Source organism: Catharus ustulatus, chromosome 23, assembly GCF_009819885.2.
Source record: "Catharus ustulatus isolate bCatUst1 chromosome 23, bCatUst1.pri.v2, whole genome shotgun sequence".
Taxonomy (NCBI): Eukaryota; Metazoa; Chordata; class Aves; order Passeriformes; family Turdidae; genus Catharus; species Catharus ustulatus.
In genome coordinates, this window is record NC_046243.1 from 2,646,637 (window position 1) to 2,667,626 (window position 20,990).

The window sequence follows — 20,990 nt, forward strand, 5'->3', positions numbered from 1 at the left end:
GTCCCGGCCCGGCCCGAACCTCCGGCTCTACCCGAACCTCCGGCCCTGCCCGAACCTCCGGCTCTACCCGAGCCCCCGGCCCTGCTCCGAACCCCGGCCCTGCTCCGAACCCCGGCCCTGCTCCGAACCCCGGCCGGGCCCGGCCCGAACCTCCGGCTCTACCCGAACCTCCGGCCCTGCTCCGACCCCCGGCCCTGCCCGAACCTCCGGCTCTACCCGAACCCCGACCCTGCCCGAACCTCCGTCCCTACCCGAGCCCCCGGCCCTGCTCCAACTCCCGGCCCTGCTCGAGCCCCCGGCCCTGCCCGAACCTCCGACCCTCCTCGCACCCCGGCCCTGCCCCGCCGCCAGCCGCACCGAGCGCCGTCCCCTCCCGTCCCGTCCCGGTGCCGTCTCCAGGCAGCCGGGAGCCAGCCCTGCCGGGAGGAGGTGGCGGAGCCCTGTCCCGGTCTCTCCCTGTCGGGCTGGTGAAGTCATTGTCATTACGGCTTCGGGCCTGACCCGCTGAATGGGGTCTCCGGTGCCACCGGAACGCCGGAGCCGTGACTCAGGCCCCGTGTTCAGTGGGGTTGCTCCTGAAATTATCGAGGACACACTGATCCACTTGGCCACGGAGAATGAGCAGTACTTGAGTGAGCTGCCCGAGCAGGCCGGGTATTTCAAAGAGACACGGATTGTGGGTGAGACTTAGCTGCAGCAGTTCCTGGGGCAGATGACAGCTGTACAGTGAGCTTCAGGAGACTGAGTGACTGCTGTGCTTTTTGCAGAGTTTATATTCCTTTTGGCTGAAAAATGGCGCTTGGACCAATCAACGCGGTACCAGGCAGTGGAGTTACTTGAACGGTAATTTAGTCCTAAACACTCAGCACATTTCCCATTCTCTGATGGGGTTATATTGCCCATGCCCTGTCCCCCTCTGTCCCCCTCACCCAAACCACACATGACTCATGTGCATGTTGAAGGCTTTGTCTCTTCACTCACCTAATCCGAATTATGAGTTCTACATACACTCTTAAGTTTATGTGGAATTGCCTTTCTTCTTTTTTTCTCAGCAGACAGAACTGTTCTGTGAGCAATTGTGGTTTTGTAGGTTTATGATCAAGCAGGTAGAACAGATGTGTGATGACAGAGGGAACACTAAAGGTCGTGACCAAGGGCAGAGGAGCAGCTGGAGCTCTGTGAGGGATCAGATAGCCAGCACCTTTGTCCTGCGACTCGTGTCGTGTGTCCAGCTCGCCAGCAAACTCTCTCTGCACTACAGTGTAAGCCAGCTCAGCCAGTCCTTGCTTTAGCAGTGTGGTTAAACCTGCAGTGTATTAATCTCTCTTAAAAATAGATTTCCTTTTTGAAAGACAGTAGTGATAATGAAATGCCAAGGTCACAACATTCCCTTTAGGGAGGCAAATTGCTGCTCATCCAATAACAACTTGCTGGGAAATGTTCCCAGTTCTGGAGGGGGGGGAAAGTGCAGGAAAATCTCAGCCTGTGGTTGTCAAAAATTGTGTGTCCACACGGGTTCACACCTGCCTGGCAGTGGTTTATTGAGTTGAGGAAACCTGTGGGGAAGGTCAGAGCTGGATGTGCCATGCCAGCTCAAAGGACAGGCGGGTGAGCTGCAGCCTCACACTTGGCAGGAGAGAGCTGATAGAGCACTTTGTTCCTACCAAATGCCTTACTGCCTGGAAGACCTTTTGTCTCTTTTTTTTTCTTCAGAGAGTGACCAGTGACACAGCTTTAAAATTTCTGCAATCCTTAAAATACTCCTACACTAAACAGGAATTGCTGGAGTCAGAGCTTGCTGTTTTAAACACTCTGCACTTCCACATCAATGTGTCAACTCCGTTGGCCTACGTGGAATTGCTCCTGGAGGTTCTAGGTGAGAGTATCAGAGAGAATGGGAAGGAGGTTTTTTAGCAGGGTCATACAGCTGTTGCTGGTCTGAACCAAAATGTCTCACATTACAGATTTTTGCATGTGGAACTGTCCAGGGCTTCACTTTTTAGATGAAAATTTTATCTTTTGTACAATGTGATGAATGTTGCTGGACAGCCAGTCATGACTAATTCAGTAAAAGATTAAGTTTAAACCTCCCAAATGTGCTGCCAGGCCACATTTTCTACAATCACTCACCATTTTCTTGGCCTGAATTTCAGAATAAAATTATATTGAGGCTGAGGGATCCTGTGGCATTCAGAGACAGGGCAGTTGTCCTCAGAATCCTCTCTTTTACAATATCTAGACTTGTAATTCAATTTAGTGATTCAAAATGTGGGACTGATGGTGTGATCTCTGCCAGGATACAACGGCTGCTTGCTTCCTGCCAAACCCTTGCACCAGCTGTGTGTGCAGCTGCTGGACTTCTGCTACCTGACCAGAGAGACCATCTATGACACTTTGCTGAAGGTTGCCATTGAAAACTCCACACCAAGCAAACTGCAGATGTAAGGGCCTTACCTGACAATGACTTAACCCTTTGAAATTAAAATCCTTAAAAAAAGCTAATAAATAGCAGCATAACTCTCAGTATGCCATTTTGGGGGCATGTTTTAAAAATCTGAATATCCAAGTTCAAAGCACCGTGCTTTTCCACAGCTGCTTCATGGGCAAGGAAAGTGTTTCACTTGGTTGTTAAAATCCAGCCTCACACTGTCAGTTCCAACTTCTGGTGTTAGGCTTTGGTTGTTGGACCTGAATAAACCAATATGTCCTGGGCATTGGCAACTGGAGCAGCAGGTGCTTTTGAACGTGAAGCAGTGTTTTGCACCTGAACAAACTTTTCCTTCTGCAGAGCCAAGTTTTTAACAGTGAAGGAAGATTTCATGCTCTTGGCTGTTGGAGTCATCAGTACAGGTGTGTTCATCCTGACCCCTGGGCACTGGGAGCAGGTACAGTTGCTGCTGAACACGTTGGTTCTACGGGAACACAATGCCAAGGTGGTTTATCTGTCTCAGCACAGCAAGTGGGGCTGCACTGGGAGTGGCATGAGGGAGGAGACACCTCTGTCTTTTTATCAGGAAGCATGTGGGCTTGTGAGAGCAGGGGGCATGGGGCAGTTCTGTGTACAGCATGTGCTGGCACTCATTGTCCTCACCTTCACAGCCAGAACAAAACCCCACAGGCAATGTTTCACTGGCAGGTAGAGAAGCAATCCCATGGGACAACTCCCTGTGAAATGTGCCCATGGAGCAGTTCTTTTTGTTAGTCTGTAAACTTTAGATGCTGTATCTTTTCTTTTTTCTAGGTTGTGGAGCATTTAAACTGCATCACTGGCATTTCTCCACAAAGCATCCTGGAGTTCTCCTACGCTGTGGTGAGGCGCATAGTTGGCAGCCCCACACCTGAGCAGCACCGTGGGAACTGTGGAACCAAATCTCCTGAGCACAGAATTCTGCCTCAGAAATAAACCACCCTGTCCATGCAGTCACTGGCACAGCACAGGAACTGTCACACTGCTGACAACTGTGACACTGCCCAGGCACCCAGCGCAGCTCAGGGTTACCTGAACTGTGGAACAGCCTGGCAGTTGTGTTAATTAGCAAAACTCATCCTGCTAGGCATTGGACTCATACCCTGAAGGGAGGCCCAACAGCATCATAGTGTTTAGAAATGCCCCAAAAGCTAATTATAAATATTATAATTGTATTATATATAATTATAAAGCTGCATCTTTTAAGTTTTTAATCTAAGTTCCCTTTAACCAGAGACCCCTCAGAGTAGCTGTGTTTGAAAGGTGCTGCCATGCCTGGAGCTCAGCTGGGACTGGGATTGCTGGCACCAGCTCTCACACCCATGTTACAAATGAGGCTGTGCTGTCTCCTCCTGCTGCTTTTATAAAATCCCTGTCTCAGCTGCCTTTGATTGTCCCCTGTGTGCCAGCACTTGGGCCCTGTTTGCTCTTGCCCCACCACAGCCAGCAGTGACAGCATTGTGATGGGGACAGAATGGGGCAGTGCTGGGTGTCCCTGAGAGTGCCAGGGATTTGTGCTGTGCCAGGCACTGCTGGCTGGAAACACCTGGAGTGTGGAATAGTTTCCTCAGTGCAGCCCTGTGCAGGAACAGGAATTACAGTGCTGTAAAGGTATCAAACCTTGTTAAGTGCAGTAGCACAAGAAGTGCTGGTATGACGTAGAAAATACTTTATTTCAAATTGTAGTTATTCTTTAATGACCAGGCCGAGTTCTGACAGTTTTATCAATTATTGCCCAGGTTTGTAAGGTCTGCTTTTCCAACCTTACATTAGCTGTAACAGAGCAGCATCAAACTGATGGGTGTTCTGAAGTTTGACAATGATTTATGTGCATGGCCATAAACCCCAAAAATAACAGTTTAGAATCCATTTAATAGCTGGGTTTTATTCTGTTCAACTCGATGATACAACTTTGCATATTGCTTTTCTATAAACTACTTGTAATAATGGTATTTTAAATAAAGTGTCTTGTGGATTTTTGGTTTTGTAAACATTTTGTACTGGCTGATATTAAGAGACATCTGAATTTGCCTTTCTCCAACACAATGCAGACACTCCACAGTTGCCAGGCCAAGTTCTGACCACAGTTACTTGTTATAGAATTGTGATGAGACCCAGGCAAGGCCCCATTTCAGGTTAGTTAACATGAATTTTAGTGCTTTTGTCCATTGCTCTTCAGAGTTAAACTGTGTTTTAATTGAGTAAGAGCCACCACTGCCACCTGTGTCTTCAATCTTTCCTTTCTCCACGTCCATCCTGTATCACACATAAACTTTAATTAATGCACTCCTACTGCAAACATTTAATCTCAGTATGACATCAAGCACTAAATTTTAAATCTGACAATAATACTACCCTGTTTTTACAGGACTTGAGCAAGCCTCAGGACTCCACCCAAGGGGCTAGCTTTAAGTTTCAATGAAACTAGCAAACACACATCATAAAGAATTCCAGATGATTTCTGAAAGCCAGGACTGAAACAGCAAGCAGTGCTAGGGGGAGCACACAGGGCTGAATTTGACAGTTTTGTGGCAACACTCACCTGTAAGGCAAACAAAACCGAGTTTCACCTTTTTCCACTTCCTCTTTAAACTGCTGCACACAGTCCAGGAATGCCACCATGGCGTGATCAAACTTATTGTCCCAGAAGAACCTCAAGCCTCCAGAGCAGTACAGGGGAAGCTCCTGGGAAAGAGATTTTTATCAGGCACACCAAGCACTTGTTTTCGATATGGCCACTACAGATTTTAACCTCATGTGAGGCTTAAATTTGGCATGGGATGCTGAGAAATGGCTTGTGGCACAGAGCAAGCGAGATGGGTTTTGTGCATATGCCCACCACGTGCAGGCATATGTTCCTGACTTCCACCAATCCCAAATCACACCATCTACCTGCCAATCACCCCAAACATGCCTCTGCCTCTGGCCAGGTGTGTCATTCAACAGCTCTGTCACTTTTAATGCTGCTGGCTGGCAGCACCAGTGGCTTCATACAGGATGTGGAGTGAGATATTACCACATTGGAGGAGCTGGGACAGCCAGCTTTCCTGAACTCCACATTCACAGAGACCAAGTTTTGTTTCCTGCATCCCCAATGTGACCAGGGCTCTGGCACTCAAGGTCAATGTCCCATGATTTGTATTGGATCTCTTACCTTGGATTTGTCCGTGAGGGACTCCAAATAGGAGTGGTTGCCATAGGGGACAAGGCGGTATCTGAAAAAAAGGAGACAGATTTCACAGGCACCTGAGTCTGCCTGTCTTCCTCTGGGTCATAAATGAACTGTGTGTGGTACTGCAGGTACCTCTGAAACTTCAGGCCCATTTTGTTGGCCAGGGCATGCAGCAGCAGCACAGTCTGCCCCCAGGCAGCATTGATCTCATTCCATTCCACAGGAACGCTGGGGAGACGGCCAAGCCTGAAGTTATTTATTGTGCCAAACTGCCCGCTGTGCCTGTGATAAGAAGAATTATAAATAAGTGTGCTAGGCTGGGAAAAGCTCCTGGCCTGATAACCAAATAGGAGCCGTGTCCCAACAGCACAGTACACACAGTCCCAGCCATGTACACAGAGGGTTTGGGCCTATTCTTAACAAGTGTATGCAAATACCAAACACTTGCTCTCTTTTTGTAATAAAATCACAATAAAACTCTGTAGCCAGCCCCTCTAAGCTACCTGCTCTGTCAACCCTGATGCCATTGTCACTGCTGGCTGGCACAGGGGTTTCCAAAGCATTCCTGGGGCTGGTGAAGGAGCCATTTCCCAGTCCCACAGCCTGGCACACGTTACTCAGCTGCCACTCCAGGGAGGTGGCATTCATTGCTCTGCTCAACTGTGAGCTGGCTTGCATCTCTCCTGTCAAATGCAGTGACTTAACAACCTCACACTGCAGATTCCAAGAAAATGGATATAATATTCCAGTGCCCACATTACCAGATGTGAAAGGTTGCGTTGAACACGTTGGTTTTCTTTAATTTATCCAATTGCATCTGGGCATAGCGCATTTGGTTGTCCACACTTTTCAGCTCATCATCCAGCTCCAGTTGTTGCCTCTTGAACTCACAGTACTCCTTCTGGTACCTTTGAGCAAAAGCAAGACAAGATGTGCTGAGTGCTGGTTTCTACATCAGAGTGACAGCTCCATGGGCTAGTTTGATTTTGTCTTCTGCAGAGAGAGAACCACTGGCATTTGGGCACATTTACAGGTTTCTCATGTTACAACCTCGTTTATCTGTTGCCTCCAACCCTTGCCACAAGCTGCAGGTGCAGTTCACTCACTGAGCTTCCTCCTGCTCCAGCCGCTCAGCCTCTGCCCTGACTCTCTCGAAATCCTCAGCCACAATCTTGCGGTTCTTCTCAACATCCTCCAGCTCCTGAATCAGCTGCTCTTCCTCCAGTGCCAGTTCTTTCAGTTCTGTCTGCAGCTTCTCTTTATCATCCTCATTCATCTGTTCCAGTATCTCCAAACATCTCCTAAAGAAGAACAACAGGATTACCAAAACAGGTATCCTGGGAAGTCCTGCACTGCCAGTCCCTGGTTCCATGGCAGCCCCTGCACCTCTTGTCAGCCCCAAGCTCTCCACACTGATTGTGCCTCAAGCTACAGCAGCTCTGTCTTGGGTCATGTCTGGATCACTCACTTGTAGTTCTGGCACTCGTTCTCTGTGATGTTGAGCTGTGTGTCCAGCTGGTCCAGCAGAGTGTCTGTGCATTCCTCACACAGTGGGTGATCCACATCTGTCTGCCCAGACATGATGTCAAATAGGTCACCAGTGACCTGGAGAAAGGGCTCACATTAGTGTAAGGGAAACCACAGGCAGCTGTCTGCTGGTTTTCAGCAGCTTGAGTTAGCAGAAGTCTTCTCTGCAGGTCAAATATTGATTAAAATAATCAATCTCTGCTCAACTACTCATACCAAGCCCCTAGAAAGCAAACACCGTGGGAAAATTTGCAGTTTAGTTTTGCAGAGCATCAGGAAAGGCTGATGCTCTGTTCCCAAGGATCTGAGTTTACCAGCCCGTGAGCCACTTGCCTTCAGTCTCCGGCTGAGGTTTTCCATGGTGCCACCATCCGAGGCCTCTCCAATCAGCGTGAAACTGTTCGCACTTTCTGTGGACATCATTCTTGGAAAGAATGTTACTCAGATGAGTGCTAAATGCTGAGGGGAGGCAGCTCAAGCACCAGACCAGAATCTGGGGCTGAATCAGGTAAAAGGGAGAGCAGGAGGCTGGAGGGATCCCATGTTTTAGGGGCTCTGTGGGGTTTGTGCTGAGCCACAGCTGAGGAGCAGTGCCCCAAGGACTGTCCAGTTCAAACTGACAAGGAGCCCTAGGGCCACGGGGATCCTGCAGGGGAAACTCTAGGGGCTCACAGGGGCTATTCAGTGCGTCCTCCAGTCACGGGGGGTGCTTTCTCAGCTGCCCGGAGGGAGAGGACGGCTCCAAGCTGGGCCGGCCCTGACGGGAGTGTGGCGGCGGCTGTACCTGGCTGGCGGGATGAACCTCCTGGACACGCCATCCTGCCGGTTCTCCACGAACGCTTCCTGGAGGCAAGGAAACATCGTTACCGGAAGGCCCGGGGGAGCTGTCGCAGCGCCCGGCCCCGCCGTACCTCTGTCAGGGCGCTCTCCTCTTCGTGCAGGTCCCCGGGCCTGGCAGGGGCGGCGGTCACCAGCGGGGCTGTGAGGGAGAAGGCGTCAGCCAGGCCCAGGCCTAGGCCTAGGCCCCAGCCCCGGCCCCCATCCCACCGCGCCGCGCCGCCGTACCGGTGAGCTCCTGGATGGTGAGGCGGTCAAGGACCTTGAAGGAGGTGTCGAGCTTGAGCGGCTGGCAGCAGCGCTGGCACACGAAGCTGACGTGCGCGGTGCCGCCGCCCGCCCGCGCTCCCTCCATCGCGCCGCCCGCCCGCGCCCCGCCATCGCCGCGCGCCGGACGTGACGCAGGCGGGGCGCGGTCCTGGCAGGGCTGCGCGAGCCGCCCGCGCCATTTTCTGCGTCCCCGCCCCGGGCGGCGCTCAGCGGCCAGGACCCGGCGGCGCGTGCGCGCGGGGGGGGGTCACGCGGGCGGCGGGCGCGCGCGGCATTGGCGGGCGCGCGGCGTGAGGTCATTTCCGGTGTGGGCCCGGGGAAGCGGAGCGGCCCCGAGACCGGACCTGCCATGGCCTCGCTGCTCAAGGTGGACCCGGAGGTGAAGCTTAAGGTGCGCCCGCCCCGCTGCTTGCCCCGCCCCGCCTGGCCTCGCCCGGCCCGGCCTGGCCCGGCTCGGCTGCCGCCTCCGCCCCGCTGGTCCGCGCCGAGCTGTGCTGGCGCCGGCCCGGGGCGGGGCGGGCTCGGGGCCGCCCCACGGTGCCTCCCGGCCGTTCCACCCTGGCCGCCGAGCGCGGCCCGCCCGCCCCGACGAGCCCCCGGTGTCTCCACCCCCGCCCGGCCCTGCACCGCCGGGGGCGGGGATGCGGCCGGCGCTGTGCTGTGGCCGCCCCCGAGCAGAGCGTGGCCGCTGCTCCGGGGCGGCCCGGCGGATCTTCCACCCCGGCGGCAGCTGCGCGGTTTCCAGTTGCCCGCAGAGCCGCTCCGGCCGTCCCCGGGCAGCTCCCGCTCGCTATTCGCAGACCCCCCCCGTTCCCCGTTTCCCGGGGGAGCGGAGCTGGGCTGGGAGGGTCATGCGGCTGCAGCGCTCCGTGCGCGGCCTCGCCGGGCCCTGCTGTTCGAGAGCGACCCTGACCTGTCCCTGTTTCATTTTGTAGGTTGACTCCTTCAGGGAGAGGATCACGAGCGAGGTGAGTGTCACAGGTCGAGCAGGAAAGTGGTTTTTTAGCCGTGGCTTTCTGACAAACTCGACTGTGGGTTGAGCCTGCCTTGGAAGCTTAGCAACACTCAGGGCATCAGTCACTCACTGCGGTGAGGTTCCTGAGCCTCGTGGCTCTCTTCTCACCTTGGGCTTTGTTTGTTTTTGGCAGAAGGAAGAACTTGCATTCTCTTTGTTTCCTGCTAGTGCATAGATGATTTCCCTGTTGTTGCTGCCTGCTAGTGGGAGCAGCGTGGCCTTCTTTCACATCAGTCTTTGTTCTTCCTTTCATAGGCTGAAGACCTCGTAGCAAACTTTTTTCCAAAGAAGCTTTTAGAACTCGATGGATTCCTTAAGGTAGGGTGTGCCTTGTGCTCTGTATCCTTTTCCATTTTCAGCTACATTTTGAAAGTGATGTGGCAGATCTCTTCAGGGTGTTTCTTTCATGGCTGTTTTTTTTTCTTCACTTTGTTACAGAAACACAAGGCAGCAGCTGGTTGCTCGCATGCCCTGCAGTGCTGTTAGCTCTGGAGGGGTGCTGCCTTTTGCAGTTTGCTTTGTGTGATTCTCACATTTCTCTTTCTCTGTCCCTGGCAGTGTTGGGGTCTCGAAGGGACACCAATAGCTGAGCATGGCACTCATGGGTGGGGGGCTCACAGCCTCTTGCCAGACCTTTTGTCTTCATTCATCCTGCTCTTACAGTTGGACAAGAGGGAGCCCTGAATCTTTTGTGTTTGGTGTGGCAGAATTTTTTAGTTCATAATCAAATAACAAATCTGCTTTATATTACAGGAACCCATCCTGAATATTCATGATCTTACTCAGATCCATTCGGACATGAACCTCCCAGTGCCTGACCCAATTCTTCTCACCAACAGCCATGATGGGCTGGATGGGGTAAGATTACTTTCTTGGCTGTGATCCCAGCTTCTGTTAAAACTGCATAGTTTGCTCTGTGCTGGGGCAGGATATTCTTATTTAATAACAGGCCTTGACCCAGAGGCTTTTAGAGATTGATCTCTCAAGCCTGGGAAGTCTGCTGGAGGTAACACTGCTCTGTAGTCCTTCCTGAGCTTTAAGGAAGAGTGCTTAGAAACCAGGAACATGGCAGGGCTCTGAGTTTTCCTTTTTTTCCTTTGCAACACTTTTACAGCTTACGACTAGTTTGTGAGTAAAACATTTTGTATATTTTAGCCAAATATGAAAAAGAGGAAGCTTGAAGACCACGAAGAGACCTTTCAGGGTAAGAATCCCCGAGTCCCTTGTATTGCTGCCTGCTCCCTGAACCACTGCACTGAGCCTTGGGGGTGCAAATCATGCGAGCCCCACTTGCCCTACCCGCACAGCAACTGCTGCTCATACAGGCCAGAGCCTGACCTACAGATGTTTGGATGTGGAAGAGGCAGGTTCCAGCTTTTAGAAGCATAATTAGTACTTCTCTGATAGACATAAGTAGTACTTGCTGGATCTTGGCCTGCTGACAGAGGCAGCTGATCTCCTGGTGGCTCTGTGCAGTTTTTGTCTGGAAGATGATTCCAGGCTTTGGATTAAGCTGAGACAGAAAGTTCTTGTATGTGTGCACCAGGAAAACCCTTTGTGCTCAGCATCCTCGAGCTCTTGAGTCTCATCCTGCTCTGTTTTCTCTTTTCCTTCCCTTGTAGTCACTGCTGTTATCCCATGTCCCGTTTTCCCCTTCCCTACAGGTGGCCACAGCCTGGCTCAGTCCCTTTCTGGCCTTGCTGGGAGATGAGTGAGGCTCAGGTGGCCCCTCGGTCCGACCCCGCTGCGGCCGCTCCTGCGAGCTGCTGACGCTGGGGATTTATCTCTGCCACAGGTACCAAAGTGTTTGTGATGCCCAATGGGATGCTGAAGAGCAACCAGCAGCTGGTGGACATCATCGAAAAAGTGAAACCAGAAATCAGGCTGCTCATTGAGAAGTGCAATACGGTGAGTGTGAGCCTGGAGTAAGGGGAGGCAGTGGGGTGTTTTTATTCCTGGAGAGGTGGAGCTGTGAAAGGAGCAGGTCCCTCTGTGCTGTAAGATGAGGAAAAGCAGGGCTTTGCCCTGTTTGACAGGGTCTGGAAGGCAGGTGAGACCCTTGGGGAGCTCCAGTGTTTGCCTGAAGGAGAAGGATGTCTGTTAACAGGCCTCATGAGGCTTTGCTTTGCCCTTCTTTTGCACAGGCAGAGACTCCTGCCAGGAGCTCCTGTGGCATGGTGAGGAGAGCTTTTCATGGGAAGCTGGGCCTGTGCTGATGCATAGCACATGGGAAGTGATCTTGGAAGCGTTATAGGTGCATAAGGGACCTGCAGCAGTTGATCATGAGCTTTGTTGCAAAGGCAGGGTCCTGGGAGGCTTTTGCTGACATTCCTGAGAGAAGTCTTTATGCAGATGTTGGCATTGGTCAGTGTTGTGATCTCTCCACTGCAGGTGAAAATGTGGGTGCAGCTTCTCATTCCCAGGATAGAGGATGGGAACAACTTCGGTGTTTCTATTCAGGTGAGACACTGCTCAGTGCTCCAGGGACTTGGATCTCTGGGGTTCCTCTGAATCTTTCAGTTCATGGTGTCCAGCAGCTGCAGTCATGGGATTAGGTTAGGTTTTAAAACCCAGACCTGAACTTGAGGTGGTGCTGCTGAGACAGTGCTTCCTCAGCCCTGAAGGCCAGCTGCAGCCTACTGGAGCTAATAACTTCCTTCCCTGCAGGAAGAAACAGTTGCTGAGCTCCGGACTGTGGAGAGTGAGGCAGCATCTTACCTGGACCAGATTTCTAGGTGAGCATGCAAGAAGAGACTTCTTTTCTGGATCTCCTTGAAAAATAAATGTGTTTGGGAAAGGTCCCCCAGCTGTTGTTACAAGGCAGTTTGGACCTGAAAATAATGCTGGTGGTGTTTATCTGAGCTTTAATCTCTCTCTTTTCCTGCCAGATACTATATCACGAGAGCAAAGTTGGTTTCCAAAATAGCCAAGTACCCTCATGTGGTAAGTCACCGGGGACATGGAGATTGACTTGTTAATGCTGCTGCTTCTTGGGACTCTTGGAGCTGCTTTGTCACTGTCCTTTCTGAGCTGAGGGTCCTGGGGAAGAGGCGGGATCGTACAAGGATTGAGGGCAAAAAGCTGAAGGTGGGGGGTTCCTTTGTGAGGGAGGCTGGGCTGAGCCGTGTGTGCTCCTGGCAGGAGGACTATCGCCGCACCGTGACGGAGATCGACGAGAAGGAGTACATTAGTCTGCGCCTCATCATTTCAGAGCTGAGAAATCAATATGTAAGTGAAAACACAGAGTTCACACTGCCTCCTCAGGCAGCAGTGGAGAGCCCTTGTGGTCCTGCTGCTGCTCCTCTCTCCTTTCCCCCTGAGTGCAGCCACTCCTGGCAGGAAGCCTGGCTGCTTCCCACTTGGGCTCCAGCGAGACGAACCAACTGTTGCTTCTCCACCATCTCCTAGAGATGCAGGTGTTTCTAGCAGTGTTCACAGAGCCCTAGTGCAAAATGTTTGTGCCCCCTCTGTTGGAATCTGATCCCAAGCTGTTCATACAGTACAAGCCAATCCTAGGGTTTCTGAACTAAAGTTTTTGGTATTATATTATATGTTATACAGACTGGCTTCTGTAAGGTCTGGCTGAAGGAAGCCCTTACCTTAACCAGTTTAGGGTGGTGCCAAGGGGAGTGGTACTGCTGTGGTAAACAGTGTTTATGGTGAAAACTGGATGGCTTCCTGAGTCCTGTTCTTCCTTTTTGCAGGTCACTTTGCATGACATGATCCTTAAAAACATTGAGAAGATCAAGAGGCCTCGGAGCAGCAATGCTGAGACCCTCTATTAAGTGTCAACGTTTTAACTTGAGAACTGTTCAGTCAACTAAAGACCGTCATTGCCTTGGTTTGTTACGTGACTATCGAGATGGGAAACTGGCTGGAAATAGTATTGCATTTTTAGTTAAACTCTAAAGAAATTCTTGCCTAGTTTTGTGATTGGTTTTGTTCAGGTCTCAGGAGCTCTCCCTCTTCCTCTAGTCTCTGGTAGTAGAGGCCATGCTGCACTGGACGCCCCAGAGGCTGCTGCAGCCAGGCAGGGACATTCCTTCATGCCTTGCTTCCTACCTGAGTGGGAACAACACTATAGACCAAGCCCTTGTCCTGTCCCATCTCTTGTCTGGTGGCTGCATTGGGGTCTCTGGAACAGGGCAAACAGCCCAGCACAAGGGCAGCCTGACAGTGCAACAGCAGGGAAGCTCTCTCCCCACTGCTGGTTGTGGCCAGGCCCCTCTGCCACCAGCTCTGCACTGACCAGGCTGCCCCTTGACAGCTGTGCTCTGGTGCTGCTGAGCCATCTGCACTCTTTTTCTAGCTTTCTCCTGGCTCAGCAGAGCCTGTCCCACAGGTCTCTGCCTCACCAGTTCTGTCTGGATCAGTGCAGAGCGTGAGGCAAATGCTTGGAACTAGAGCTGGTGCTGTCCTGGCTGTCATGAGCTCAGGTGGCTTCTGCCATTTGACTAGAGCCACTTTCTTGGCTATAACCAATGTTCTTTCACCTATGTCCCAACTGCCCCTTCAGCATGGGTTAGTTTGCTTGGGCTGAGGGAAGGGAGGGGCTGGAGATCTGATGCTAAAGTTCTAAAATATCTCTGCATGTCAGACTGAGTCCCCCTGTCCCTGGCAGTGCTCCCTGGGCAGTGCTGGCTGCCACAGCTGGCTGCCACAGCTGGTGCTTGATGGTGAGGGTGGCTGATACCCACCTGGTACCTTGCAGACCTTGCAGTCTTTCCCCTGCAAAGAGCACACTCCTATGCCTCGTGACTCCTCTAAGCTGCCAGAACATTTCGTGGTCCATTACAAACCCCTTTGGAAATGACTGGTTGTATTGCGTCAGTTTTTGTGTGTGGCAAGTGGGCCCATAACGCTGCAGGCTTCAAAATTTTCTTATTTATAGTATTTCTACTTAAGTCCCTTAATCAGGGAACATAAAATCATTTGTTTCAGGAACCTCGCTGTTTCCCAGGTCTCGCTGTTACACCTGTATATTCTTATTGTGCAGTAGCCTTAAGAGTTGTGTTAATCTCATTGTAACAACAGTGACAAATGGAATGAATTTTCTTCCCTTATTTTTTTTTACTTTGTTTTTAGCTTTTTTTTTTCTCTGCTTCCACATCTAAGAGCCATGTTGTCTCTTGCTGGTTTCCCAGGGATTTGCCCAGAGTGCAGCGGGCTGCTGGCCCTTGCTATAGACTCTTCTGTTGTTGTTTGTAGTAAGTCAACTCTTAGTCTTCCCGCTAATAAATATTCAGTAACAAACCAACTGCGTTGAGCTGCTGTCTGGGAGCAGCACTTCCCCTTGTGTTTCTTTGTATTGATTCTTTTTAATTTGTTCAGCTTTCTTTGCGAGATTGAACGTATGTAAACTTTTACCATGTCAAGAAATTAAAATAAGGTACTTGGAATTCTTTCAAGGCAGCCCCCTGTGTGTGATGCTGGGCTCTTAGGCCATGCAGTTTTAGTGTCCAGTTCTCACATTCAGTTGCTCCTTCCCTTCATTCTCCTCATTCCTCTTTTTGACTGTTATAAACTAGTCTGCTGCGTAGGTTGTTTCTCTTCCTTCAGCATGCTCCACACTGGGCATGATTTTGCACATGGGTTTATGTTTGATAGAATCTGTCTCATCTGTCCCACTTCAAACAGAAGTGGGGACATTGCATGGTGTTTCTCTGAGCCTGCAGTTGCTTCAGGGTTTCTCTGGCGGGCAGGTGTCTTCTGGGCAGGTCTTGGCTGTCCTGGATGCAGCACCTGATGTCTCTGTGGGGCACACAGACTCCTTCTCCTGGCTGTTCCCTGCTTGTGGCACCCAAGGAGGAGCAGCTGCCCTGCTGTCCCCAGCCACAGTGCCCTCTGCTCTTCTGGGATCATCCTGTTCCTATCTTCCCTCCATGCCGGGGCACAGAGGCCTCTTGGGGGGCACTCAAGCTTTTCCTGAGTGTGCTGCCCCCAGCTGCAGGGCTGCAGCCCCTGTGAGCCAGCCCCCATTCCAGGGCTGTTTGGGGTTGTGCCTGTCCTGGTCACTGTGCTGCTCAGCAGAGTCTGACTGGCCCTGGGACAGCTCCTGCAGACCGGGGCTCCCGGCTGTGGCACCTCCGGCTGCCCAGGAGCAGGAGCAGCCGCTTGTGCAGGGAAGTTCCTGCGGTGTGGGAAAGCCCTGCAGGTGCCTGACCTGTGCAGGGAGGGGGCACTGAGCTGCAAACAGGTCTCAGGGCCAAGGCAGCTGGAGTGGAGCCAAAGGAAGGAGTGGCTGGGGGGACTTGGTGTGGTGCAGCATGAGTCAAAAAACCTGAATTCCCAGGAAGCTGCCAGCACTCCCATGGAAGGATGGAGCATCCAGGACAATTACCTTGGCAGGGGAGGGTTTGTTGTCTGTCATCCCAGTGAGTCTGGGAGCAGTCACTGTGCAGTCAGGGCTCTGCTTCACTGGTCCTTGAGACATCCCAGCTGAAGTGCAGGGAAGGAGAATAATGGCTCAGCAGCTGTGTGCAGCCACAGGCACTGCCAGCAGCACAGCTGGAATGGAGGAAGGGTCAGGCAGGTTCCACTGCTGTGCTTTGCATAAGCTGACCCATGAGGTGAGGCACTGGGAGTGGGAGCTGTCTGAAGTCTGAGCTCTGTTTTGGGGCTTGTTGGAGCCTTGCTGGTGTTGGGAGTGTTGGCAGAGCTTTTCCTACTGTGCCCTTTCCCCAGCTGTCGCTGTCTCAGAGTTTCCCCAAGCCAAAACCTGTCTGTGGCTGGTTTGGGTTTCACTAAATTTCAGATGCTATTTTTTGCCTCTACCTTTCTGTGTGCGTGAAAAACAGCACTCCCTTCTCCCTTGCTGTGTGTGGGGAATGTGGGCAATTTAGCAAATATGAGATGGACAAAAGCAACCACGTAGCCAAAATAAAACATGGGTAGGATGTGAGTTCTCTGCATGGGATGTGGGTCAGTGATGGGCTGATCACACTGGGCACTGGCATGTGGGAAGCAGTACGTGCACTGAGCAGGTCATAAACAAGTTATGCTGCTGTTACAGAGACGTGCAATTTCTTTAATTCTAGGTTAGCTTTAAGCTGCTGCAGGCTCCTTTTGGAGAGGGTACACGAGCAGTTCCATGGAGTGTGTGGCCTCCAAAGATCCCTCATTGCTTTTCATCAGGCAGTTATTGACACAGGTTCTGAGTCTGCAGACTCAGTTAATGACTCTGCTTCCTGAAATTCCTACTGCAAGATGGAGGTGGATTTAAGGCTGTTTTGTTCATTCTGAAACAGAGCTCTAAACCAGAGCTGGAAAAGTCCAGCAGAAACAGACAGTACAAAAAAAAAACCTGTTATCAGACAAGGCTTCCATGGCAGTGGGGCAGAGGCAGTGTGGAAAGCTGCCATCCTTATCCAGCAGCCCTGGGGTGTGTGCTGTGGTTGGTTTGTCATGGGGATGTCAGTACAGATTAGGGCTTCTCTTTCTTTCCAAGCCCCCAACATGCAGAGAACCAGGAGTGTTCCCACACTCTATTTTTGGATCTCTCTCAGCCCAGCTGCAGGGTTGAGTTGTGATTTGTGGGGCAGGAAGGCCTGTGGAGTTTTCTTAAACTACTGCTGTGCTGCTTGGAAAGGGCCCTTCTGTAATTGCAGCCTGTACCGTGGCTTTGAGGAGCTAGAGATGCAAACCCAAGAGATGAAGTCAAACCTGAATGATCTGCTTTGTGTGCTTCTTAAAGGAAAGGTCCACATGAGCTTTGTCAAGCAGCCATGGAGGTTCTGCCCCAGTCTCACCTAGGCTGTCCCAGTGTGGCAGCAGAACCCTGGTCCCATTCCTGGGAGGCAGCAGGTGTGTCCTGGTTGTGCTCCAAACTTGGACCAGGACAGCAGAGCTTCTGCTCTGTGCTCCAGACCTGATCCAGCACAGCAGAGCTTCTGCTCTGTGCTCCACACCTGGACCAGGACTGCAGTGCTTCTGCTCTGTGCTCCAGACCAGCACAGCAGAGCTTCTGCTCTGTGCTCCAAACCTGGACCAGGACAGCAGAGCTTCTGCTCTGTGTTCCAAACCTGCTCCAGGACTACAGTGCTTCTGCTCTGTGCTCCAGACCAGCACAGCAGAGCTTCTGCTCTGTGCTCCAAACCTGCTCCAGGACTACAGTGCTTCTGCTCTGTGCTCCAAGTGAAATGGGTACCATGTTCCAGGCAGAAACCAAAAGGGAATTTTTCTTCCAAGCCTAACCCCAGGTAATCCTTAAAGCCTCACTGACTTCATGGATTGAAAGACTAACTTGGAAATCAGTGCTGCTTTGCCTTGTTTGTGGTTGCTCAGAGGCATTTGATTCTGCTGCTGTGAGCCAGTGAGAGCAGGTACTTCTGCCAGCTGTGGCTGCTGTGTCCCATTCAGCCACATCTTCTCTTTCCTGTCCTGCCCCTGCCCATTGCTGAGTCTGTGCTGCAGTGAGCCCCTTTGCTGGCACTGTGACTGCATGAAGCAAGTGCCATGGCTGTGAGGCTCTCCTGGCCTGGTGGCTGGTGAGGCAGAGCCCTGTTTGCTGGCACAGAGAGGACAAGTGTGTGCCTGGTCTCACAGCTGCAGCCTGCCCTGAAGAAGGCTCAGACTGCCAGTGGTGGTGAGGATAATGGAGTGTGTCCCACAGCAACGTGGCCAGTTCTGGTGTCTGAGCACGGCCAGGGGACCACAGAGGGGCTGAGCCCCAGGCAGGATCTGCCACAGAGGAAGAACCAAAGGCTGGTGGGCACAGTCTCCCATCAGGAAACTGTCCAAAGGAAGAGGAGAAGAGGGTGAGGTGAGGTTATGTTGGCAGCAGGAGTGGAAATGTTGGGTTGAATCTCCAGCCCTGGTTCTCTTGGATGCCTTGTCCTACTCAGCACCAGCTCCGGGACTGTAGCCAAGGTGGTGAGTCTTGTCTACCCCGAGCATCTGCTGCGTGGCAGGATGGAGCACCAAGTCCTTGTGGCTGCCTTGCTCTGCCAATGCCTGTGAACAGCACTGTGAGGTCAGCAGGGACTGTCCTTGAGGTGGCAGAGGGCAGCTGTGGCTGCCCAGCCTGGGCGCTGTGGCTTGGTGGGCACTGCCCTCAGCTCTGCCAGGTGCAGGTTCAGGGTCATTCTGTCCTTGAAGGAACTTCTTGGAAGCTGCACCTCAGTTTATCTGTGAATTGGAGGCAGAGACAAAAGGGGGATGATCCTGTGGCCGTGCAATGCTGGGGATTAATTGGCTCAGAGCTGTTCTGAGGTGCAAACTAAGAGCTGATTGTTCACAGCGCTTTGGGGCCTGATTCTCATCCTGAACTACATCTCCACTCCTGCCAAAGTTTTTCTACACAGAAGGATGTGTTTCAGCAAAGGCTTCCATGTGGAAGACTGAAAAAAATTAAATAAAAAGTAACTCCAAGCTGGGAATGGTGCTGCCAGGGAGAATGTTTACAAGGAAGCAGCCTGATAAACAAGGAAAATCGGTGAGTTGTAAAGAGGTGAAATTGTACAGTGTGGCAACAATTCCCAGCTTGTCAGAGCCTCACAGTGGTCACAGCCACCTCAGGCTGACTGCAGGATCTCCGTTTTTACAGGCAGCCTCAGGAAGCCAGGCTGGACTGAAAAAGTAACGGAATTATGTGGAACTTGTCTGAGTCACTGACCCTACATCTCCACAAGTTCTTTCAGGGCACTGCCGTGAAGGAGGACAGAGGAGGCTGCAGCTGAGAGGAGATCTGCCCTTTCTGGTCACCAAGGGTTTCAGATCTCCTCCCCTAGCCTCTCCCAGTCTTTTGTACTTTCTGTGCTAATCCAGCCAGTGCAGCATACACTAACAGAGGCAGGAGCTGGAAAGCCTGCTCTGAAAGCTGAATGCTGCTGGACCAGCCGCAGGCATGAACCTGAAAACCGTGCTCATCCTCCTTGGCCTGGCGTTAGCCACAATATTCGCTTTGGTCTGCGTGTTGCTGACCAGGGAAAGGACCCCCAGAACCTGCCAGCACCTGCCCCTGGAGCAGGAGGACGTCGAGGATGGCCAGAGCCTGGTGTTTGCTGACCTGACAGCCGAGGAGATGTCCCAAGTGGTGCGGTACCTGCAGGGACACCTCGGGGTGCCGCTGGTTGACGCCTCCCGTGCCAGACCCTCGGACAACTGCATCGCCTCCGTGGATCTGCAGGTGCCCGCCAAGGCAGAGGTGCTGCGGTTCCTGGACGGCGGCGGGGCTCGTCCCCCCCGAGAGGCCCTGGCTGTGCTGTACTTTGGGAACCAGGCAGAGCCCAACATCAGCGAGTACGTGGTGGGGCCGCTGCCGACGCCAGCGTACCACCGAGACGTGACGGAGCACAAGTACGGGGGGAAGCTGCCGTACCACCGCAGACCCACGCTGGCTGTTGAGTACAAGCAGCTGGGAGGGTTTTTAAAGAACCAAGTGTTCCCCTCAGCTCCAGCTTTCATGCAACAAGTGATGGAGTATGATGGAGCCAATCTTGCACCTGTGACAGCTGCTCCCCGTGGATTCCAGTCTGGAGATCGGGTCACCTGGTTCGTGCTGTTTCAGAACGTGAGTGGATTCTTTGTGCACCCGGTGGGGCTGGAGGTGCTGGTGGACCACAGCAGCCTGGACATCTCGCAGTGGGCGGTGAGCAGGGTCTTCTACAACGGGCAGTACTACAGGGACATGGCTCAGCTGGAGAGTGCCTACGTGCAGGGTCGCATCAGCGTGGAGAAGGTGAGGAAGGCACCACGGGACGGGGACTTCTCGTCCATGAAGCCTCGAGCTGCTGCGGCTGCGCTGTTCCCAGTGCAGTTTGAGCCGCAGGGTCCCCGCTACAGCGTCAGGAACAACCACGTGCGCTTCCAGGGCTGGAGCTTTGCCTTTGGGATGAGCGTGAGCACAGGCCTGCGGCTGTTTGACATCCGACACAAGGGGGAGAGGGTTGCCTATGAGATCAGCGTGCAGGAGGCGCTGTCAGTGTACGGCTCCAACTGCCCGGCAGGGATGTCCACGCGCTACATGGACGGCAGCTTTGGCCTGGGCCGCTACACCTCCCCCCTGGTGCCAGGGGTCGACTGCCCCTACCTGGCCACCTTGGTGGACACCCACGCTCTGTCGGACAGCCTGAGGCCCCGCAAGAGGAAGGCTTCCCTCTGCATCTTTGAGCACAACCTGGGCTCCCCTCTGCGGCGCCACTACTCCAACTTGCAGGCGCTCTACTACGGGGGGCTGGTGAACTCCGCTCTGGTCATTCGCTCCATTGCCACCGTGGGCAACTATGACTATGTGTGGGACTTCATCTTCTACCAGAACGGGGCCATTGAGGGCAAGGTGCAGGCCACGGGGTACCCGAGCTCATCCTTTCTTCATGGGGATGGCCTGAGATACGGCAACAGGCTTTGGGAGCACACCCTGGGTACCATACACACCCATTTTGTCAACTATAAGGTGGACCTGGATGTGGGAGGTAGGTCTGGCTTTTTTTTAGTGCCTGCCAATGTTCTGATAAACCCCAGAGCTTTGAAGTTTGCCTTCTTGTCCATACAGTCCCAAATAACTTACATCAGACCTCTACTTCTTTATTCTCCTACCCTCTTCTTTCATTGCAAAACTATTTTTCGATATATAAAGCAGTCTGTCAAGGTCATTGAGTGGAAAGCAGTGGGAATTTCTGGGAGCTCTGTGTTCAGCTCCGGGAAAGTATGAAAGGTAGCAGCTGAAAAATGTTTGTGTTTCCTTGAGGCCTCATGTCTGGCAC

The 20,990-nt window shown here is 52.5% G+C and overlaps 4 protein-coding genes across 7 annotated transcripts; 3 read left to right on the top strand and 1 right to left on the bottom strand.

Moving 5' to 3' along the window:
• The first annotated feature begins 378 nt into the window (after positions 1-378).
• CNTD1 (cyclin N-terminal domain containing 1) lies at positions 379-4,442 on the top strand. 4 transcript variants are annotated; one of them, XM_033078734.2, is made up of 7 exons: positions 379-680; positions 768-843; positions 1,091-1,262; positions 1,714-1,876; positions 2,297-2,441; positions 2,789-2,885; positions 3,242-4,442. In XM_033078734.2, the coding sequence occupies exons 1-7, from the start codon at positions 509-511 to the stop codon at positions 3,401-3,403; spliced, it is 987 nt and encodes a 328-aa protein (XP_032934625.1). In that variant the 5' UTR covers positions 379-508; the 3' UTR covers positions 3,404-4,442. The 4 variants fall into 4 exon arrangements, with proteins under 4 accessions (XP_032934625.1, XP_032934626.1, XP_032934623.1 ...); XM_033078735.2 differs by having other exon boundaries at positions 2,789-2,850; XM_033078732.2 differs by having other exon boundaries at positions 2,789-3,136; positions 3,242-3,341.
• On the bottom strand, positions 4,333-8,378 carry BECN1 (beclin 1). The gene is made up of 11 exons (XM_033078726.1): positions 8,232-8,378; positions 8,078-8,145; positions 7,951-8,009; positions 7,500-7,590; positions 7,108-7,244; positions 6,746-6,940; positions 6,401-6,547; positions 5,772-5,921; positions 5,622-5,682; positions 5,010-5,152; positions 4,333-4,723 (listed from the first exon to the last, which is right to left on the bottom strand). The coding sequence occupies exons 1-11, from the start codon at positions 8,356-8,358 to the stop codon at positions 4,555-4,557; spliced, it is 1,347 nt and encodes a 448-aa protein (XP_032934617.1). The 5' UTR covers positions 8,359-8,378; the 3' UTR covers positions 4,333-4,554.
• Positions 8,379-8,553: 175 nt separating this feature from the next.
• Positions 8,554-14,696, top strand: PSME3 (proteasome activator subunit 3). Its single transcript, XM_033078736.1, has 11 exons — positions 8,554-8,664; positions 9,209-9,241; positions 9,544-9,606; positions 10,042-10,146; positions 10,444-10,492; positions 11,084-11,196; positions 11,680-11,748; positions 11,956-12,023; positions 12,177-12,231; positions 12,430-12,516; positions 12,993-14,696. The coding sequence occupies exons 1-11, from the start codon at positions 8,623-8,625 to the stop codon at positions 13,071-13,073; spliced, it is 765 nt and encodes a 254-aa protein (XP_032934627.1). The 5' UTR covers positions 8,554-8,622; the 3' UTR covers positions 13,074-14,696.
• A 2,946-nt stretch (positions 14,697-17,642) lies between these two features.
• On the top strand, positions 17,643-20,990 carry LOC117006336 (membrane primary amine oxidase-like). Its single transcript, XM_033078716.1, has one exon. The coding sequence runs from the start codon at positions 19,133-19,135 to the stop codon at positions 20,936-20,938; it is 1,806 nt and encodes a 601-aa protein (XP_032934607.1). The 5' UTR covers positions 17,643-19,132; the 3' UTR covers positions 20,939-20,990.